At 42.0% G+C, this 17,059-nt stretch overlaps 1 protein-coding gene across 2 annotated transcripts in view; it reads left to right on the plus strand.

Moving 5' to 3' along the window:
* cpne5a (copine Va) overlaps positions 1-17,059 on the plus strand; it is a 119,891-nt gene that overhangs the window by 76,073 nt on the left and 26,759 nt on the right. Inside the window, exons 11-14 of one of the 2 annotated variants that reach the window (XM_061695065.1) lie at positions 607-648; positions 758-833; positions 5,732-5,785; positions 6,123-6,184. In XM_061695065.1, the coding sequence (XP_061551049.1) occupies positions 607-648; positions 758-833; positions 5,732-5,785; positions 6,123-6,184 (234 nt within the window). Of the gene's footprint in view, positions 1-606; positions 649-757; positions 834-5,731; positions 5,786-6,122; positions 6,185-17,059 lie in introns of those variants that run through there. The other variant, XM_061694974.1, reaches the window with a different exon arrangement.

Consider the following 17,059-nt stretch of genomic DNA (forward strand, 5'->3'; position numbering starts at 1 on the left):
GACACAGATGATTTGCTTTCACGGGCCACACAAAATGATGTGGGCCGGATCTGGCACCCGGGCCTTGAGTTTGACACATGCGGATCATTAAATCATCCTCTTAATTGTTTAATTTACTTTATATTTAACTTAGAACACCCTAAATAAAAAAATATTTATCTTTAACACATATTTTACTCAGTTCACAAAAAAAAAAAATGGGGTGTCTGCTTTTGTGTTTGAATTTATCAACTGGTGTCAGGGCAAAAATGATACCATTGAAATGATGACGGCTGAATATTGTAGCATCACTCTTTCAACACTCTCTTAAAGTGAATGAGTCATGCCAGTTACAAAAGATTCCCATGAATGGTATTATTGCTTGAATTTTGGTACGTATGTATCTTTTGGGATGTTGAAAACATCAAGGTGGTGCTGCATTATAGCCTTTGAAAATTGTTTCAAATGTATTCTTTTTGTCATTGTTCTAATAAAAGCAGTCTACGTTGTTGTTTTTTTTTCCTGTCATGAATCAATTTTTGGCAGCTTGTTTTGCTTCAGTGTTACACACGCTCACCTTGACAATAACAAATGTGTTCATCCTGTTGTTTTTCATTTATTTTACAGAACAATCAAAGTGGAAGTCTATGACTGGGACAGAGATGGAAGGTCAGACAAATGTGCACATACACACACACACACGCACACGCACACACACAAATATTCCCATATGAGCGTGTAATGAATTTTTTTTCCCGTTGGTGTTATTCTCTAACAGCCACGACTTCATTGGTGAATTCACAAGTAGCTACAAAGAGTTATGTCGGGGTCAGAGCCAATTAAACGTCTATGAGGTGAGTGCAGATTTACATAGACAGCACGAACACAAATTTTCACCATAGGCCTGCAGGGCTTGCTAACGTTTCTACTCAAACAGCCACATTTGTTTTTTTAAACGGACAGATGGGTCAGATCATTCGTAGGTGAGATCGGCAAAAAGTAAAACAAAACCAGTTAAACTGTATATCTAAAATTAAGTATTTGGAATAATCGATTCAGTAAATATTAACATTTTTACATGAATTGATTTTCATTCAGCTTCCATCCCGCTTACTTTCACTAGTGTTGTGGGCGTGCTGGAGCCTATCCCAGCTATCTTCGGGCGAGAGGCAGGGTACACCCTGAACTGGTCGCCAGCCAATCACAGGGCACACATAAACAAACAACCATTCGCACTCACATTCACACTGACGGGCAATTTAGAGTCTACAATTAACCTACCATGCATGTTTTTGGAATGTGGGAGGAAACTGGAGTACCTAGAGAAAACCCAAACTCCACACAGATGAGGCCAGATTTGAAACCAGGTCCTCAGAACTGTAAGGCAGACGTCCTAACCAGTGCCGCCCCTTCATTTATTTTATCTTATAAATATTTTAATAAATTACATAATCTAATTTTTATTTAATCATACAATGTTGCCTTGAGACACGAGTTTAATTTGTTCCGTGACCATCCTCCAAAATCAAAACATCCATCCATCCATTGTCTTCCGCTTATCCGAGGTCGGGTCGCGTGGGCAGCAGCCTCAGCAGGGAAGCCCAGACCTCCCTCTTTCCAGCCACTTCCTCCAGCTCTTCCGAGGGGATCCCGAGGCGTTCCCAGGCAAGCCAAGAGACGTAGTCTCTCCAGCGTGTCCTGGGTCGTTCCCGGTTCTTCTCCCGGTGTGACCTGCCCGGAACACCTCACCAGGGACGAGTCTCTACTCGACTCTACTCTGAGCTCCTCCCGGATGACCGAGCTTCTCACCCTATCTCTAAGGGAGAGCCCGGACACCCTGCGGAGGAAACTCATTACGGCCGCTTGTATCCGGGATCTTGTTCTTTCGGTCACGACCCACAGCTCGTGACCATAGGTGAGGGTAGGAACGTAGATCGACCGGTAAATCGAGAGCTTCGCCTTTCGGCTTAGCTCCTTCTTTACCACAACGGATCGATACAAAGTCCGCATCACTGCAGACGCTGCACCAATCTGCCCGCCGATCTCCCGTACCATTCTTCCGTCACTCGTGAACAAGACCCCAAGATACTTGAACTCCTCCACTTGGGGAAGAATGTCATCCTTCACACTCTGATGCGAACCGCTCCAATGAGAGTTGGAGATCACGGCTTGATGAAGTCAACAGAACCACATCATCTGCAAAAAGCAGAGATAATTCTGAGGCCACCAAACTGGACCCCCTCTACGCCTCGGCTGCACCTAGAAATTCTGTCCATAAAAGTTATGAACAGAATCGGTGACAAAGGTCAGTCTTGGCGGAGTCCAACCCTCACCGGAAACGAGACCGACTTACTGCCGGCGCTCACATTCACACCGACGGGCAATTTAGAGTCTACAATTAAACTACCATGCATGTTTTGGGAATGTGGGAGGAAACCGGAGTGCCTGGAGAGAACCCACCCAGGCACGGGGAGAAAATGCAAACTTCACACAGGCGGGGTCAGGATTTGGACCCCGGTCCCTAGAACTGTGAGGCAGTCGTCCACTGTGCCGGCACAGTAAAACGAATGAAATGTATATGTAAAACTTCAGTAATTTTGTGTTTACAGTTAATCAATTCACTAATTAATAAATAATATAAATGAATACCTGCGATTGGCTGGCAACCAGTTCAGGGTGTACCCCGCCTCCTGCCCGATGACAGCTGGGATAGGCTCCAGCACGCCCGCGACCCTAGTGAGGATAAGCGGCTCAGAAAATGGATGGATGGATGGATAAATGAATACAGATTAATAAAATCAATACTTTTTTGTGTTAGTTTTTTGGGCATAATGAGGTTTGAAAAAGGCCATTCTTTCCAAGATTTGAGAGAACATTTCAAATTAAAAAAATACTATTTTTTTAAAGCCTGGAGAAGAAGTTTTTATCCTTAAAGGATCACATTAATATGACCCACAATATAACAATAGGGTTAAATCAAGCATAGTCCAAAGTTAAGGTGCTTTTATTCCAAGGCAGGAGATCCATCAGGACAAATGAATCACCTCAATGTCTGTGTGCTGAATCCCAAATGGCTTTTTACTATTGGAGAAAATCAGTGCCTGTTTTGCCCGGGTAAGGTGACGTTGTCGTTATCCAACGTTTAGTCAGAAGACTCAGCGAGTCGTGCTTATTAAAGCTAAGCTATTGGAAATGGGTATCCGGCTGCTTCTGTCCCATGTGGCCTGAAAGAGGTTAAGTGGAGGGGGCAGACTGGACCAGCAATTCAGGTATACAAATGAGCAACAGAGCCACGTGCCATATTGGAGCTTGTTTGGGTTGTCCTTGGGGTTACAGCTGCAATCCGGGAACGGGAAAACGTGACAGAAAACCTGATGAGAAAATATCACAGGAAAACATAACAGGAAACCTGCAGAAAAACCTGATGGAAAAACATGACAGAAAACCTGAATAGAAAACATCAGTTAACACAAAAAGCGAAACATGATAAAACCAACGAGGGGAAAACATCAGGAAAACACAATGGAAAACATGACAGCATCTCAAGTGTGTGTGATTATTATGCCAGTCATAGCTTGCTGCATAGATTGATTGACGACAAGCATATGATTGTTTTTTGTCTAACACAGTTTTTAGATTGATTGTTTTGACAACAAGAGCATGTGATATGCCAAACACACTGTAGCTTGGAGAGTGATTGTTTTGTCAACAAGAGCATGTGGTTTTTATACCTCCCATACCTTGCAGAGTGATTGTTTTGACAACAAGAGCATGTGATTGTTTTGCACCACATCACTTGGAGAGTGATTGTTTTGGTGACGAGCATGTGATTGTTATGTCTGGAAAAGCTTTGAGAGTGATTGTTTGGACAAGAGCATGTAATATGCCAAACATAGCTTTGGAGAGCGACTGTGAAAACAGCGTATGGTTGTTATGCCTCACATACCTTGCAGTGATTGTTTTGACAATGAGAGTATGTGATTGTTTTTCCACCACCTAGCGTAAAGAGTGATTGTTTTGATGACAATCATGTGATTGTTTCTCCACAAATATCCTTGAGAGTGATTGTTATAATACAGACAGTTGATAGTTGGTGTGATTGTTTTGAAGACACAATCATGTGATCGTTATGATACACATAATTTGGGGTGATTGTTTTGATGACACAATCATGTTATGCCACACATAGCTTTAGAGGTGATTGGTTTGTGGACTAGAGTGTGTGATTGTTATGCCACACAGAGCTTGGAGTGAATGTTTGGACAACAAGTTTGTGTGATTATTATGCCAGACATACTGTAGTTTGATCGTACAGGACGAGCATGTGATTGTTTTTCCACAGAAAGTTCGAGAATGATTGTTCTGATTACAATAGTGTATGATTGTTAGGGCACAGTTGGCTATAGCATGACTCACTTAACGTTCTCAGGGCATTGACTTGATCGCAACTGGACTGTTCTGCTTGTCGTAGAAGATGTTCTGAGCAGGCTTCACCAGTTCATGCAACAAGGCTTGGTTAGGATCCACTATCCAGTGTTTGTGTGGAAGACTCAACTATTTATGCTCCAATTTAGAAGCATGTAACACCAAGTGTGGAATTATTGTTTTGGAATGCAAACAAGGGTGAGAGCCATTAAACTGGCTGGCCGAGAGACCATTGTCAATCCACCAGTCGTTGGGTGGAAGCTCAAACTCCCTCATTGATATTCCATTCCATATTCCATTCAGAAGTGGTCGTGGAGTTACCTAAGTTAAGGAGGCCATGCTGTTTGTTGGAGGCAGAATTATAGAGATTCTTAGGAATGGATGAAAGGATGGCGTTGTTGGTAGTAGATAGGTGATGTTGTAAGCCCCCTCCTCTGTTAAGAGATGGTCTTTCCACCTTTGTGTATATGGCCTCTCTCACCCGTCTTTCGAACAAAGTCTTTCCTGTCCAAAATATACACATTTTTGTCCTCAAAGAGTGCTGTTGACCACATACACCAGACTGCTTTTCTGCGTGTGTCTGCTGTCTGCACAGATACATACATTGGGGAAACCAAGCAACTACTGAGCAGACGCATGGCACAGCACAGATGGGCAAACTCCTAAGGTCAAGACTCAGCTATCTACCTGCATCTCCAAGAGAAACAGCACTCTTCGATCGATTCAATGCCCTGAGAATGAAATGACCTGGATGAATGAGAATATTCACAGCCATGACTCACTTAACCTTAATATGATAAGTGTAACTGTATCCCATTACAGAATACAGAGCCATTGTTGTGTTTTTATTTGGGACTGTAGAAATAGTTACCTGTGAGTCAAATCTATATTTCACTTTTGCAAGAATCCTGGTAGTGTTGTGGTGGTATCCGGCAGCCTTTTATATTACTTTTGATCCAAGAAGAGACAGACTCTTTTGTCAAGGAATGATTTGTCCATGGCTGAAGCAGCTTGCTTTGCTTATCACCTCGAAGGCACACCGTTTGCGTATGCCTCCATTGTACCTCACAATGTAATTCACAGGAGAAGCGCACTCCAGCAACGGTCTGAATAATGTAGCTCTTGCTGTGCGGCACGATCTATGCTATCTAACCCTCACGCTACTATTGGATTTGGTGTATGTATGCTCTGTTACCCTCTCAGGCATGGCACACGAGTGCAAAAGATGTTTCATTGTTTATCGCCCAGGGCGGGCTAAAAAGAATCATTCATATGATCATTCATTTTGATTCATATTTCCCACTTTTCCACTCTGTCTCCTTACTAGGTGGCGAATGCCAAGAAGAAGCTCAAGAAAAAGCGATACGTCAACTCTGGGACGGTGAGTGCATCTCACAGGAAGCTCAGCTCTGTTTTTTATTCCGCTCACTCCCAATGTCACAGTTTACAATGCGGACAGTTGGCGGGATGTTGTAATCCTCTATAATGATGCTCTTGTCCGGGGCCAACTGTGCACTGATGAACGCTCTAGTAATTGATATATTCATCAGTGATTAGAACATTAAACTTTCTGCCCATGCCTCACACTTATTGGGCATGGATGAGGCATTTTGTGCTCAGAGGTGACTGGTTAATGTGTTCATGTAGATGAGTAGCTTTCGCTCCTATTAATGCGCAAACATAAAATCTTTGTTTCACCCCCCCCCCCCAATCATCAGGTGTCCTTGATGTCATTCAGCGTGGAGTCAGAGCACACTTTCTTGGATTACATTAAAGGAGGGTGAGTTCTTCAGGTTGTCTTTCAATTGCTACAGTAGGGCTGGGTGGTTTCTTGTTTTTATCGATTAATGAGAATTTATTGCACAGGCCAATCCCTAATGAGGCGAAGCGGTAGAGAAAATGGTTGGATGGAAGAATACAACAAATCTTTTTCAGTTTGGCTCCTATCCTGACATTAAACCATATGATATAGCTGTGTGGATGAAGGCGTTTCTGAACTTATTTTTCCTGATAGAGGGCAATCTGTACCTGGAGCCAAAAAGCAAAAGGTGAAACTCCCAAAAAAGGGAACATGTGCAGTCAGAAAGGATGCCTTTGGCCTTCCTTCCAACCTGTCTGCGGTACACATCCAACCTCGCACTCAGCTGTATTACCCTGATTCTACTGTACACCTTTACTATATAAAAAAAAGACGTTTTCGGCTTTTAAGCTGGTTTGGCTATACCAACAAGTTAAGGAAAAGGGGGGTCTTCCACAGGGCACCATTCAAACTAGAACTGCTACCATCAACTAGTTTGTTCTGTACTTGCTGTTTTTCATTTAAGTGTCTAAAAATGGATGGCTGGACGGATGGGTAGATAGCCGCTGACTGGCTTGCTGGCATATTGTTAGACTAATAGCATAATTGTCCAAGTCATTTTTAACTTACTGTCAAAATATCATGAAAATATACCTATGTACTAGCTAAAAATTGTGTCTTTTCTTTACGTCTGTTTAGATTCTCAGTATTCCAGGTCATGGCAATCCGCAAAGGTTGAATGTAGACAAATGGAGACGTCTTGTTTGTTGAATTTGTTGTGGGTTTTTTTCTTGTTTTCTAAGAATTTTGAAAGAAAGACTTGGGGACGTATGCTCTTTGGCTAATGATATGCCTATGATGTGAAGTGTTTGATGCATGTATTGTGCTTTAATACTTTACATGAAGTAGTGACCGATTTTATTTTATACCTGTCTGACAGTTCATGTTACCTCCACCTCTTGCATGCGGTCTTGGTTAATTTGGTCCGAGACTTTAGGTCCAGTAAAAATGGGGTGCTAGTGTGAAAGCACTGTGAGGTTTCATTAGTTCAACTTATTTCAAATGTACTGTGGCATCAGGAAGCCAATTAGCTATTGCTGTGAGAGGTGTGACTTTACTAGTGACAAATGTAATAACAAGAGAGTTGTCAATCAATGATGTGGGCTTTAATAAACTATTCCAGTCACTTCCAACGCATTACTTGTGACTCATCGCCACATCTCTTCCACTGTACTTGGCTCCAGAAGCACTTTGCCTTCCATAGTCCCCCACCCTAATTTCAGATCGACAATTTTTCCTTGGAGAAACACTTTAAAGGGGCATTTTTCTTCTTCACAATTTAAAACAGTCCTAACCCATACTGACTGTGTGTTTATACATGCACCTGTTGGTCTTTAAAGTGGCATTAGTGAATCTAGAAAAAATGAAAGAGTAAAACAGCGTATATTCCATAATATGTCCCCTTTAAACTCAGTTCCACTCAGCTCCGATGTCAATGACAATGATAAAAGACGGACAAACTTGTAATTAAGGCCGGACGACCAGTTGCGCATGGACGTCTTTCTTCATGCCCTGGTTTTTCTTGTCTGCTGCCTGGCTGTCCAGGGTGGAATGTCCCAGATCTGTCTCTCTGTCGTACACACACATTGAATCACAGTGTTTTTATTCCCGACTGCTACATCCCTCTGCTCCAATTTGTTCCATCAAGTTGGTGCCCAGTGTTGGGCATGTTATACATTACATATTGAAATTCACTGTCTTTTGAACTTATAATAGTTTTATTAAAATATTAGCATCTCTGGGTTCATTTTCTTGAATACACTCATGGTCTTTAACAAAACAACAGTGGCAAAACGTCAAATTGCACATTTCGCTCCACCTACTTCAACTTATGGACATGTTTTATGAAATCAAACAAGAACTTTGAATGTTTTTTTAATACCCAAGATTAAAAGAACACTTTTAAATCAGCTGCTTTCAATCTTTCTCATATGAACTTCCAGATTATGCCTTAAAGCCAAATAAACTCATTTGTTTAAATTCTAATCGTACGATGATGATGGCGGCACGGAGGACAAATGGTTAGAGCGTCTGCCTCAGAGTTCTGAGGACCGGGGTTCAATCCCCGGCCCCGCCTGTGTGGAGTTTGCATGTTCTCCCCGTGCCTGCGTGGGTTTTCTCCGGGCACTCCGGTTTCCTCCCACATCCCAAAAACATGCGTGGTAGTTTAATTGACAACTCTAAATTGCCCGTAGGTGTGAATGCGAGTGCGAATGGTTGTTTGGTTGTATGTGCCCTGCGATTGGCTGGCAACCAGTTCAGGGTGTACCCCGCCTCCTGCCCGATGATAGCTGGGATAGGCTCCAGCACGCCCGCGACCCTCGTGAGGAGAAGCGGCTCAGAAAATGGATGGATGATGATGATGATGATGATGATGGCTGATGGGCCAATTAGGAAAAGGAGCAAGATAAGGAGAAGTGACGTGTGAAGTGCTTTTCCCTGATGGAAGAGATGAAGAAATGTCTCCACGGAAAAGCAAACAACAGACGTCCATGTTTGTCCGTGGCCAGATGAAGCTCTGGTCTTGCTTCGTTCAACACTCAGCACTTTGCATGATTACTTCTCTTATTTTCTGCAGAACACAAGCTAATTAGGAATGTGTGCAACCTTTAATAACCACTGCCGTCTCCAAGGGCTTCACACGATACCCCCGTTGTGAAATTAAACCTTAACCCTGCAATCAAAGTCTCTTCAAAGCTCATTAAAGACAAAAGGATTTGCCCCAGTGGGACTGCTAAACATGCATCGGGTGCTAAAAGTGGGCTAATCAAGATTGCAAGAAAAACATGTGAGCAGTTTGGAATGACCTACCTGAATTGTTCGTCATCTACTGTAGGTCACAACAATAGACACAATGTGTAAACAAAGAAAACAATTGTATGTTATTTTTTTATTGGACACACCGATTAAACCAGTTGTAAAGACAATTCAGTTAGAGGAGCAAAAAGCATGATTCGTGACTTTGTTCTGCTTTCTGCTCTGCGTCAAGGTCAGTTTAGAACAGATTGCTCTTTTTTGAGTTGAATGTGGTGAATGCTGCTGTTCCGCCCCTGCAACGGATCCATTTTAGTAGAATACAGGATCGCTGTCCACCACCAAATCCTGAAAAATGCTAGACCTTTTGCTTCATCACCTAACTGCCCATATACTATACAATGTAGAATTGCGCAGCATATTTTTCCCTACACTGAGTGATAAGTTTTAAAGAAATTAAAGGCGACGAATATCAAATTGGCCCTTGCATCCTATGAATTTTCACTGTAGTTCTTGGAAAAAAAGGTTTGGACACCCCTGATGTAAATATTCATAGTTTAGGTTTGTGAATCCCGAGGCTAATAACTTAATAATCAGAGTCACAAGTCAACCAACCAAAAGTGAAAATAATATGACGAGATTGGAGGTGATCAGTTAAAGGTGTATATGATTAAACTGAGCTTTGGTTGCAATTTTTTCTTCGAGGAGACATTTGATGCACTTTTGTCACGATTTAAACAGTTTCCAGGTGTCTTAACATGTGTGATGCTTTCTTGTCAAAATACCCCAGCAATAAAAAATTGTAGTACACTTTACACAACCTATTACTTGCCTCGATGAAATTAGCCTGTTTTGGGGAGGCGGCTCTGTCTCATGCATGTCAGCGACAGTTAACCCCATATACTGCTGGGCCAGTTGCGGGTACACCTTTGTCCTGTGTGCTCCTCCAACATTCCAAAAATATGTCTAGAGCTGTACAAAATGGTGGTACGGGAGGATGTGACGCTCTTCGATTTGCAGCAGATTTAGAAGTAGCTTCTTTGTTTTATTTGTGTTTTTACCTCAATTTTCCTGAGTGTAGCAGCTGTAGCGCATTTGTAGTACAGCAGGTCAGAACTGCGTGTGGCTTGCAACAGCCATTTCATTCGCCAAGGGCTACTGGGATTTCATTCCGTCAGCGATCTGCTTATGAACAGACCTCTCCTTGACATCCACCCGCTGCAGTGGTGCAGGAAACGATACCATCAAAAGCCAAAAGCTAAGCTAAATGCTAACCAATTCAATCCGGTCATTGCAAGTCTCTTCCTCACCAACTCCCGGTCAGTCAACAACAAAATGGATGAGCTACAACTGCAGAATACCACTCGCCGGCTGGATTACTGTGCGGTGGTAATGGACTCATTCCTGGACTCTGCCAGTGAGCTAGCAGCGCACGCGAGCTTCAGAGCAGACAGAACAAGTCTGGTAAGACACGCAAAGGAGGTTTGTGTGTGTATGTGAACAACAGATGGCGCACTAACGCCACAAAGACACTTGCTGCTGTCCAGACATTGAGTATCTTAGGTCACCCTTTTATCTACCGAGAGAAATCACATTGACCGTCATAGCCAATGCGAGGGTTGCCATGGAAACACGACAGCGCACCATTGACAAACAGACTAGGATCTGCAGACACAAACCATCTCTAAAAACCGTTCATTTGTGGACTGAGGAAGCCACAGCACCCCTACAGGACGGCATTGCCATAGTATCAGAGGCGACAGGCCTGAACACTCACAGATCTGCTGCGCTTTCTTCCAAGAAAAAACGTCTGCACAGTGTGACCACAACAAAAACAATCGAAGTGTTCCCAAAGCAGAAACCGTGGCGCAACAGCGAGGTGCGAACCCTGCTCAAAGCACACGATGATGCCCGTATGTGAGGAGATCAGGCAGACCTACAAAGAGGCACGCTTGTCCCTGCAGAGAGGCATCAAAGAGGCCAAACGGGAGTACAAACAACAACATCGAGGAACACTTTTAACAGTAGCGACGCCAGGAACATGTGGCATTGGATTGAAGAACTCACCGGCTAAAAGGCGAGGCCATTTTATTTATATAGCCCATTTCATCCACAATATAACAATGTGCTTTACATGATTAAAACCATTGAAAAAGAAAGCGCAAAAGACATTGAAAAAGTCAATTTTTCTAAAAAAGCTCCCTTTTGCAGCATTTTCTTCTGCATCCTCTTGTTAAACGCAGCAATCTGCTCACAGCATCGTTTGTCTTTCCCAGCAAGAACAGAGCACACAGGTGTAGCTGTTGTACCGTACCCCACCTACCACACATTTCCAAGCCTGGAGGGCATCCTCACTTCAGAGACTCCCAGCATATTGTGTTTGCCTTAGTGGAAAGCAGGAAGTCAACATGACATCCGTGCTGTATAAGACAAGCTGGTGCAAAGATAGGATTTCACATGGAAAGTAATGTAAGTAATGAAGAGCTTGCTGGACTTTAGGAATTTGTGTCCGACACACCCTCTGCTGTCACTACGGCAGAAGGCCATCCTGGGCCTGGTGGAGGAGGAGAACGCTCTCCTGATCAAGAAGGGAGTACAGTACAGTCGACCCCAATTCATTCGCGGTTCGGCAGTCGCGAATTCACCCTTACACCGATTTTTTTGCGACCTAATCCGCAGAAATGCCTGCCTACTCACGATCTTCAATGATGTGGGAAAAAAGTAGGCTTTTTTCTTTTTTTTTTCCGTGGCAAAATACTGTTTACAGTATGTGTGCATATACTTTGGGAGAACAGTTTGAGGTTAGAGTGCTTAAAATGTCCTGTTTTGTTAGGTATAGTCTGGACCTCATAGTCTCGTTCTTATCTAGTATGAGGTCTTGAAGTAACTAAGTAACTATACATAACTGACAACTGCCTAAACAGCTAGTTAGCAGCAAGCCGTGGCAGAGGCTGAAAAGGAAGTCAGTTTGTCTTATTACTCTTATTTTTGTAACACGCCACCGCTAGTATAGAAGTGGAGCGTATGAGGTGGTGACTTGACTACACGTAACAAGCAGACTCGCAAGTGATGTGTGATTCGCTGTAAACAAGCTTAAGAACCCCTGGTCAATATGTACTGGATATCCTTTTGTCTGTATTATACCCAGGTGGCCAATGAGCACACACCAGAAGGAGCAGCCCAATGTCTAATCAAAAAATGCCTGTGTTGCCACAGGTAACATTAAAAGTAACTTAGTTACTCTACTGATTACTTGATTTTAAAAGCAACTCAGTTAGATTACAAGAAACATCACCACCTCAACATAAAAATGACAACCGGTTTTGGCAATACTTTATTGGAAGTGCACGTTTAACAATAGAGCTTTTATTAAAAATAATATAAAGACAACCTTTTTTGACTCAACATAATTACGTGACATCACTCCTCCACATGGGAGGACAAGTGATCTTCCAGAATGCCTCACGTCTGTAAATAGTTGGCCATTTTTTTTCATAATGCACAGTTGTTCATTGTGTGCCTTTTAATTAGGAATAGTTAAGAATAGTGTGTTTTATTATTGGTATGTAAAGAAACGGCTGAAAGTGAGTCCAAACCTAGGCCTGTCACGATAATTACGATATCGAATTATCATTCGATAAATAAAATGGACACGATCCTTTTTTTTCTCGACTCGATAAATTCTCACTGTTTTGGTGACCCACGTGCAGTTCACGCAGCGAGCCGACCGCGAGTTTGACGGCTCCGCTGCGCAGTAGTGTGCCACTAGCGGCTACGCTAGTACGCACAGTATTAGCCGCTAGTGGGCTCGTTGACCGACGGACCAGCGTTGGCTCTGTCCAATACTCCACAACCTTACTCCAAGCCCCTCACGTAGATATATACAACAGAGACAAGACACTTTAGGGAAACTTAACTGTTTATTGCATTCGCTTGCCCACGAGCTAACAAGCGAATTAGCGAAACAGATCGTTCGACCGCGGCGACATCGTTTAAAATGTCAGCGCCTTGCTTGGAGTTTTTGTGTGTGGGTCCCCCGTAACACACGCGCGCACACACACACACACGCACACACAGGAAAGTTAACTGTTTATTAACTATATCCGCAGCGGCAAACGTTCAACCAGTAGTTGATTACAGCGAACATATTTGTTTGACAGGTGAAGGGCAGTTTCCATCGCCTTCAGCAGACAGGCCTGCACAGTCCTGCAGCTCGAGGGCGAGCCTTATTGTTTATGATTTCAGTGGGTTATTTTTGGGCCTCTTCAGTGGGTTGATGACTCGCTATACCTCTGTTCCAAATGTTTCATATTTGTTTTAATGTGAGTATTTGTGAACAGAGCCTGAGTCTGTTTTATTTGTTTGTTTGTTTTTTTATTTTATCTAAGCTATTTTATTTATTGTTCTACATTTCAATGCCAGTTTTCAATATTATTTAGAATTAAAAGTTAATTGTTCTTAAAAAGGATGTACTTGAATTATTATGCTCTAATATCATTTATATACGTGGCCTAAAAAAACATCAACGTTACTATTGTTTATCATGATAGTTTTTGGAAAAATATATTGTCCTAAAGTATTTACTGTCTTGACGAGCCTATTTAAACGTAGGACAAGCACCGTCCGTGAATAATGTGTCCTGTTCGTTGACGTGCCTCATTACGATCTACTCCAAACGAGTCACGATTTTCTGCAATCACCTTAGTTGAAGTAAACTCTTACATCAGTAATGTTAAAGTGTGTTCTATACTCAATAAAGTTACGCACGATGATCTAAAAAAGTAAAAATATAAACCCAATACTAGTTTACAAACAGTAATGCATTACATAGGTCATTACCTCAAAAAGTTGTAATAATTGAGTAAATGTGTTATTTAACGCAGTACCGGCAAAACGTGTTGTTTTTTGGGGTGGAAGCTGAAACGTATTAATGGTATTTACATTCATTTCGATGGGGAAAGATGATTAGATATTGGAGTGGTTTGAGTTAGAAGTGTGGTCACGGAACAGGCTTTGGTTTTGTCTGTCTCCCAGTTGCACGGGTGTGGTGTGGGCAGTTACTCTGCAAACCGTACATGTTCCACTCAAAGTCTGGACAGTGACATGCGCAGACACTAGCTTGACACTGTTCAGACGTTTCCGTTTTGTATGGCTTTGGCTTTGGCTAGCTGAGAATAGCCATAAAAACTGTGATGGGAAGCCACACAGTGTTGTCTGCTGGGAGAAGCAATTTCACACATGGACTGATGATCAGGTGGCAGGAAATGATGATGGCACATTTATTTGTCTGCGGTGCACCACATCAGTCCAAGGAAGATTGTCTGTGACGTTTGTAGACGACTAGCTTGGGAGGCAGGGATAAAAATAGTAATCCCAGCCTGGCCATTAGTTGTTTGCAATAAGAGCCATAAGCCAGACAATCCTGCAGCATCAGTCAACATCGTTCCGAATTGATTTTCCCATCGTGGAATCATTTGTGGGCTCAGCTCCTCAACTAATCCCCAACACACCTCAGAAGGGAAATTAGGAAAACAGCTAGCGAATGCCAAGACAGACGGCGTGTTTCTGTGTGTGCATGTGTGTGTGTGTGTTTGGACAGGCGTAACCCTGGAGTGCCTGATCCTTCATTGACCATCCTTTTTCTTCACGGTATTTTAAAAGGAAGTGGCACCACTCACAATGAGCCACATGTTTTTATACAAGCAGTGCTCCCTCGTAGGAAGTCATTTGAGCCAGGAGTAATACGGAAACACACACTACCTGGAGATGGATTTGTATATCTCAACTGTATTATACTATGTTACAACTTCAACTTGGACTTCAACCAATATCCATCCAGGCATCCATTTTCTATAGCGGTTATCCTCATGAGTGGGGCTGTTGGGCTGGAGCCTTTACCCTGCAAAGAAGCACGGTAGAGCCTGGACTGGTCGCCAGCCAATGTCAACGCACATGTAGACAAACAATGGACTGGTCACCAGTCGGTTTCAAGGAAGATGTGCTGACCACTTATTCACCTTGCTGCCGATAAAACATACTTTTCTGTAAAATGTATAGAATCAAATGGCAATGCATAACAGGTTTTATAATTCATCATTAGGATTTCTTTATTTGTGAAACTCCATTTTCTTTTTAAAGCCCAAACATGCCTTGTGTACCCAAAAAGCGCAACATGACTAACAAGAATTAGGAGACGTTGGTGTCTGTGCCTTTACATTCTGCAATGAATAATAAAGTAAAGATCAATTAGATCCTTTGGGTCTGGTTGCATTGGCAGTAAATGCAAAGAGTCACCGCTCTGCTGGTGCAGGGATTCTATTTCTATTCTGCCACGTTTGTCCTTCCAAACTGTTTCCCACATTCCCACCGATTTAAGCTATTTCCAAAATGTTCGACTCATTCAGCATAGTTGAGAAAGTGTTAAAACATATTAAAAATTCCCACTTTTGTAGAATAACATTTTCATTGAAGCAATTCCCAAATCCATGGAGCCATTTTGTATAGAGTACGTAACTCCCCCTTCCACATTTCTCAAACGATTCAAACCATTCCGACATGAAACGGTTCCACTCATTCAGAACATTGCTATTTTGTTATATGTTAGCATGATGGCATTTTACCACATCCCATAAGAAATAGTAACTGACCCCAAGGCAAGATGTAAAATCCTTATGAATCTGATATAGTGCTTTGGCTACTCAGGCAAAATAATTGTTAACAATAATAATAATAATAATAATATTGAAATATTTAGTTTTTTCCCTCTAGTCTCACAACCTACATTTCCTCCATTTCACTCAATTCTATAGCACTTCAGTTCAGCGTCTCCTCTTCAGAATTCAACAAGCACACATCATTCACTAACTGTTATTCTGCACTAAAATTCTTCATTTTCTATTATTCTACCCACTTTTTTTGTCATTTTACTCCTTCCACACTTTATCAACCATTTTAAAACAAAATTCTGGTTATTTGTGTTTATATTTTTCATATTGACAACATTTTCTGTTTTTCCACAGTGCCACATTTTGCAGAACAACAAAACCTCATTCGTGTGAATGAGACATTCAGCAAAAAAAAAAAAAAAAAAAAAGTTCCATCTTTCCCATTAAAACTTTGCAGCAGCTCATTCAGGACATCTTGGGAATTATATTTCACATTCCCAACATTCCCAAATGTTTCAATATTCCACATTTTACATGACAACCTTCCAACATTAGAGGGGACATATTTTACCAAACCAACTTTTTCTCGTGTTTGGGATGTAATATTGGTTCTATGATGCCTCAGTAAACATGTGACATATGAAAATCGTCCATGCATTCCTTAGTTCCAGATGTTTTTCTTCAGAGAGGCCTGAAATCCACGGTGGACGACTGGTTCGCACATCTGCCTCACAGTTCTGAGGACCCGGGTTCAAATCTGGCCTCGCCTGTGTGGAGTTTGCATATTCTCCCCGTGCCTTCCCTCTTTGCTCCCGAGCCAGCGCTGTTAACAAAGAGGACAAACGTGTCCTCTCATAAGTGGGTCTTCTTCATGGAGGCAACCAATCAGAGGAAAGGGGGCGGTCTTAGCCAAATATGTACAAAGCAGATGCAAAACTGGGTCAAACAGAAGTAGTTGTCAGAGGGGCCATTTCTGACAAAACCAAGGTGTTTTTTTTTAAATGAAATTGAAAAGTCCATGTTAGAGAGTCCCTCTGAGGTCTAATTTGTCAAAATATAGCACTTTTAATGAAGAAATGTTACATGTTGACCTCCTCCTTCCACATTTCTCGATCAATTCAAACCATTCTAACTTAAAAATGCTCAGCTCATTCAGGACATAGTTTTATCACATTACGTGAATTCCCACATTTTTCAGTTTTGCACTTTTTCTAAATACATGGAGACCTTTTGCAAATTACCTCTCATTTGAATTCTGCTTTTTTTCATTCTCATTTTCAACATTTCTTCCGTTTTAATTAATAGACCAGCGTTTCAATCCATCCTTCGCTCTTCAGCATTGACACACGATTTCTACATTAATTGCACTTTCTAAGTA

Source organism: Phycodurus eques, chromosome 1, assembly GCF_024500275.1.
Source record: "Phycodurus eques isolate BA_2022a chromosome 1, UOR_Pequ_1.1, whole genome shotgun sequence".
Lineage (NCBI taxonomy): Eukaryota > Metazoa > Chordata > Actinopteri > Syngnathiformes > Syngnathidae > Phycodurus > Phycodurus eques.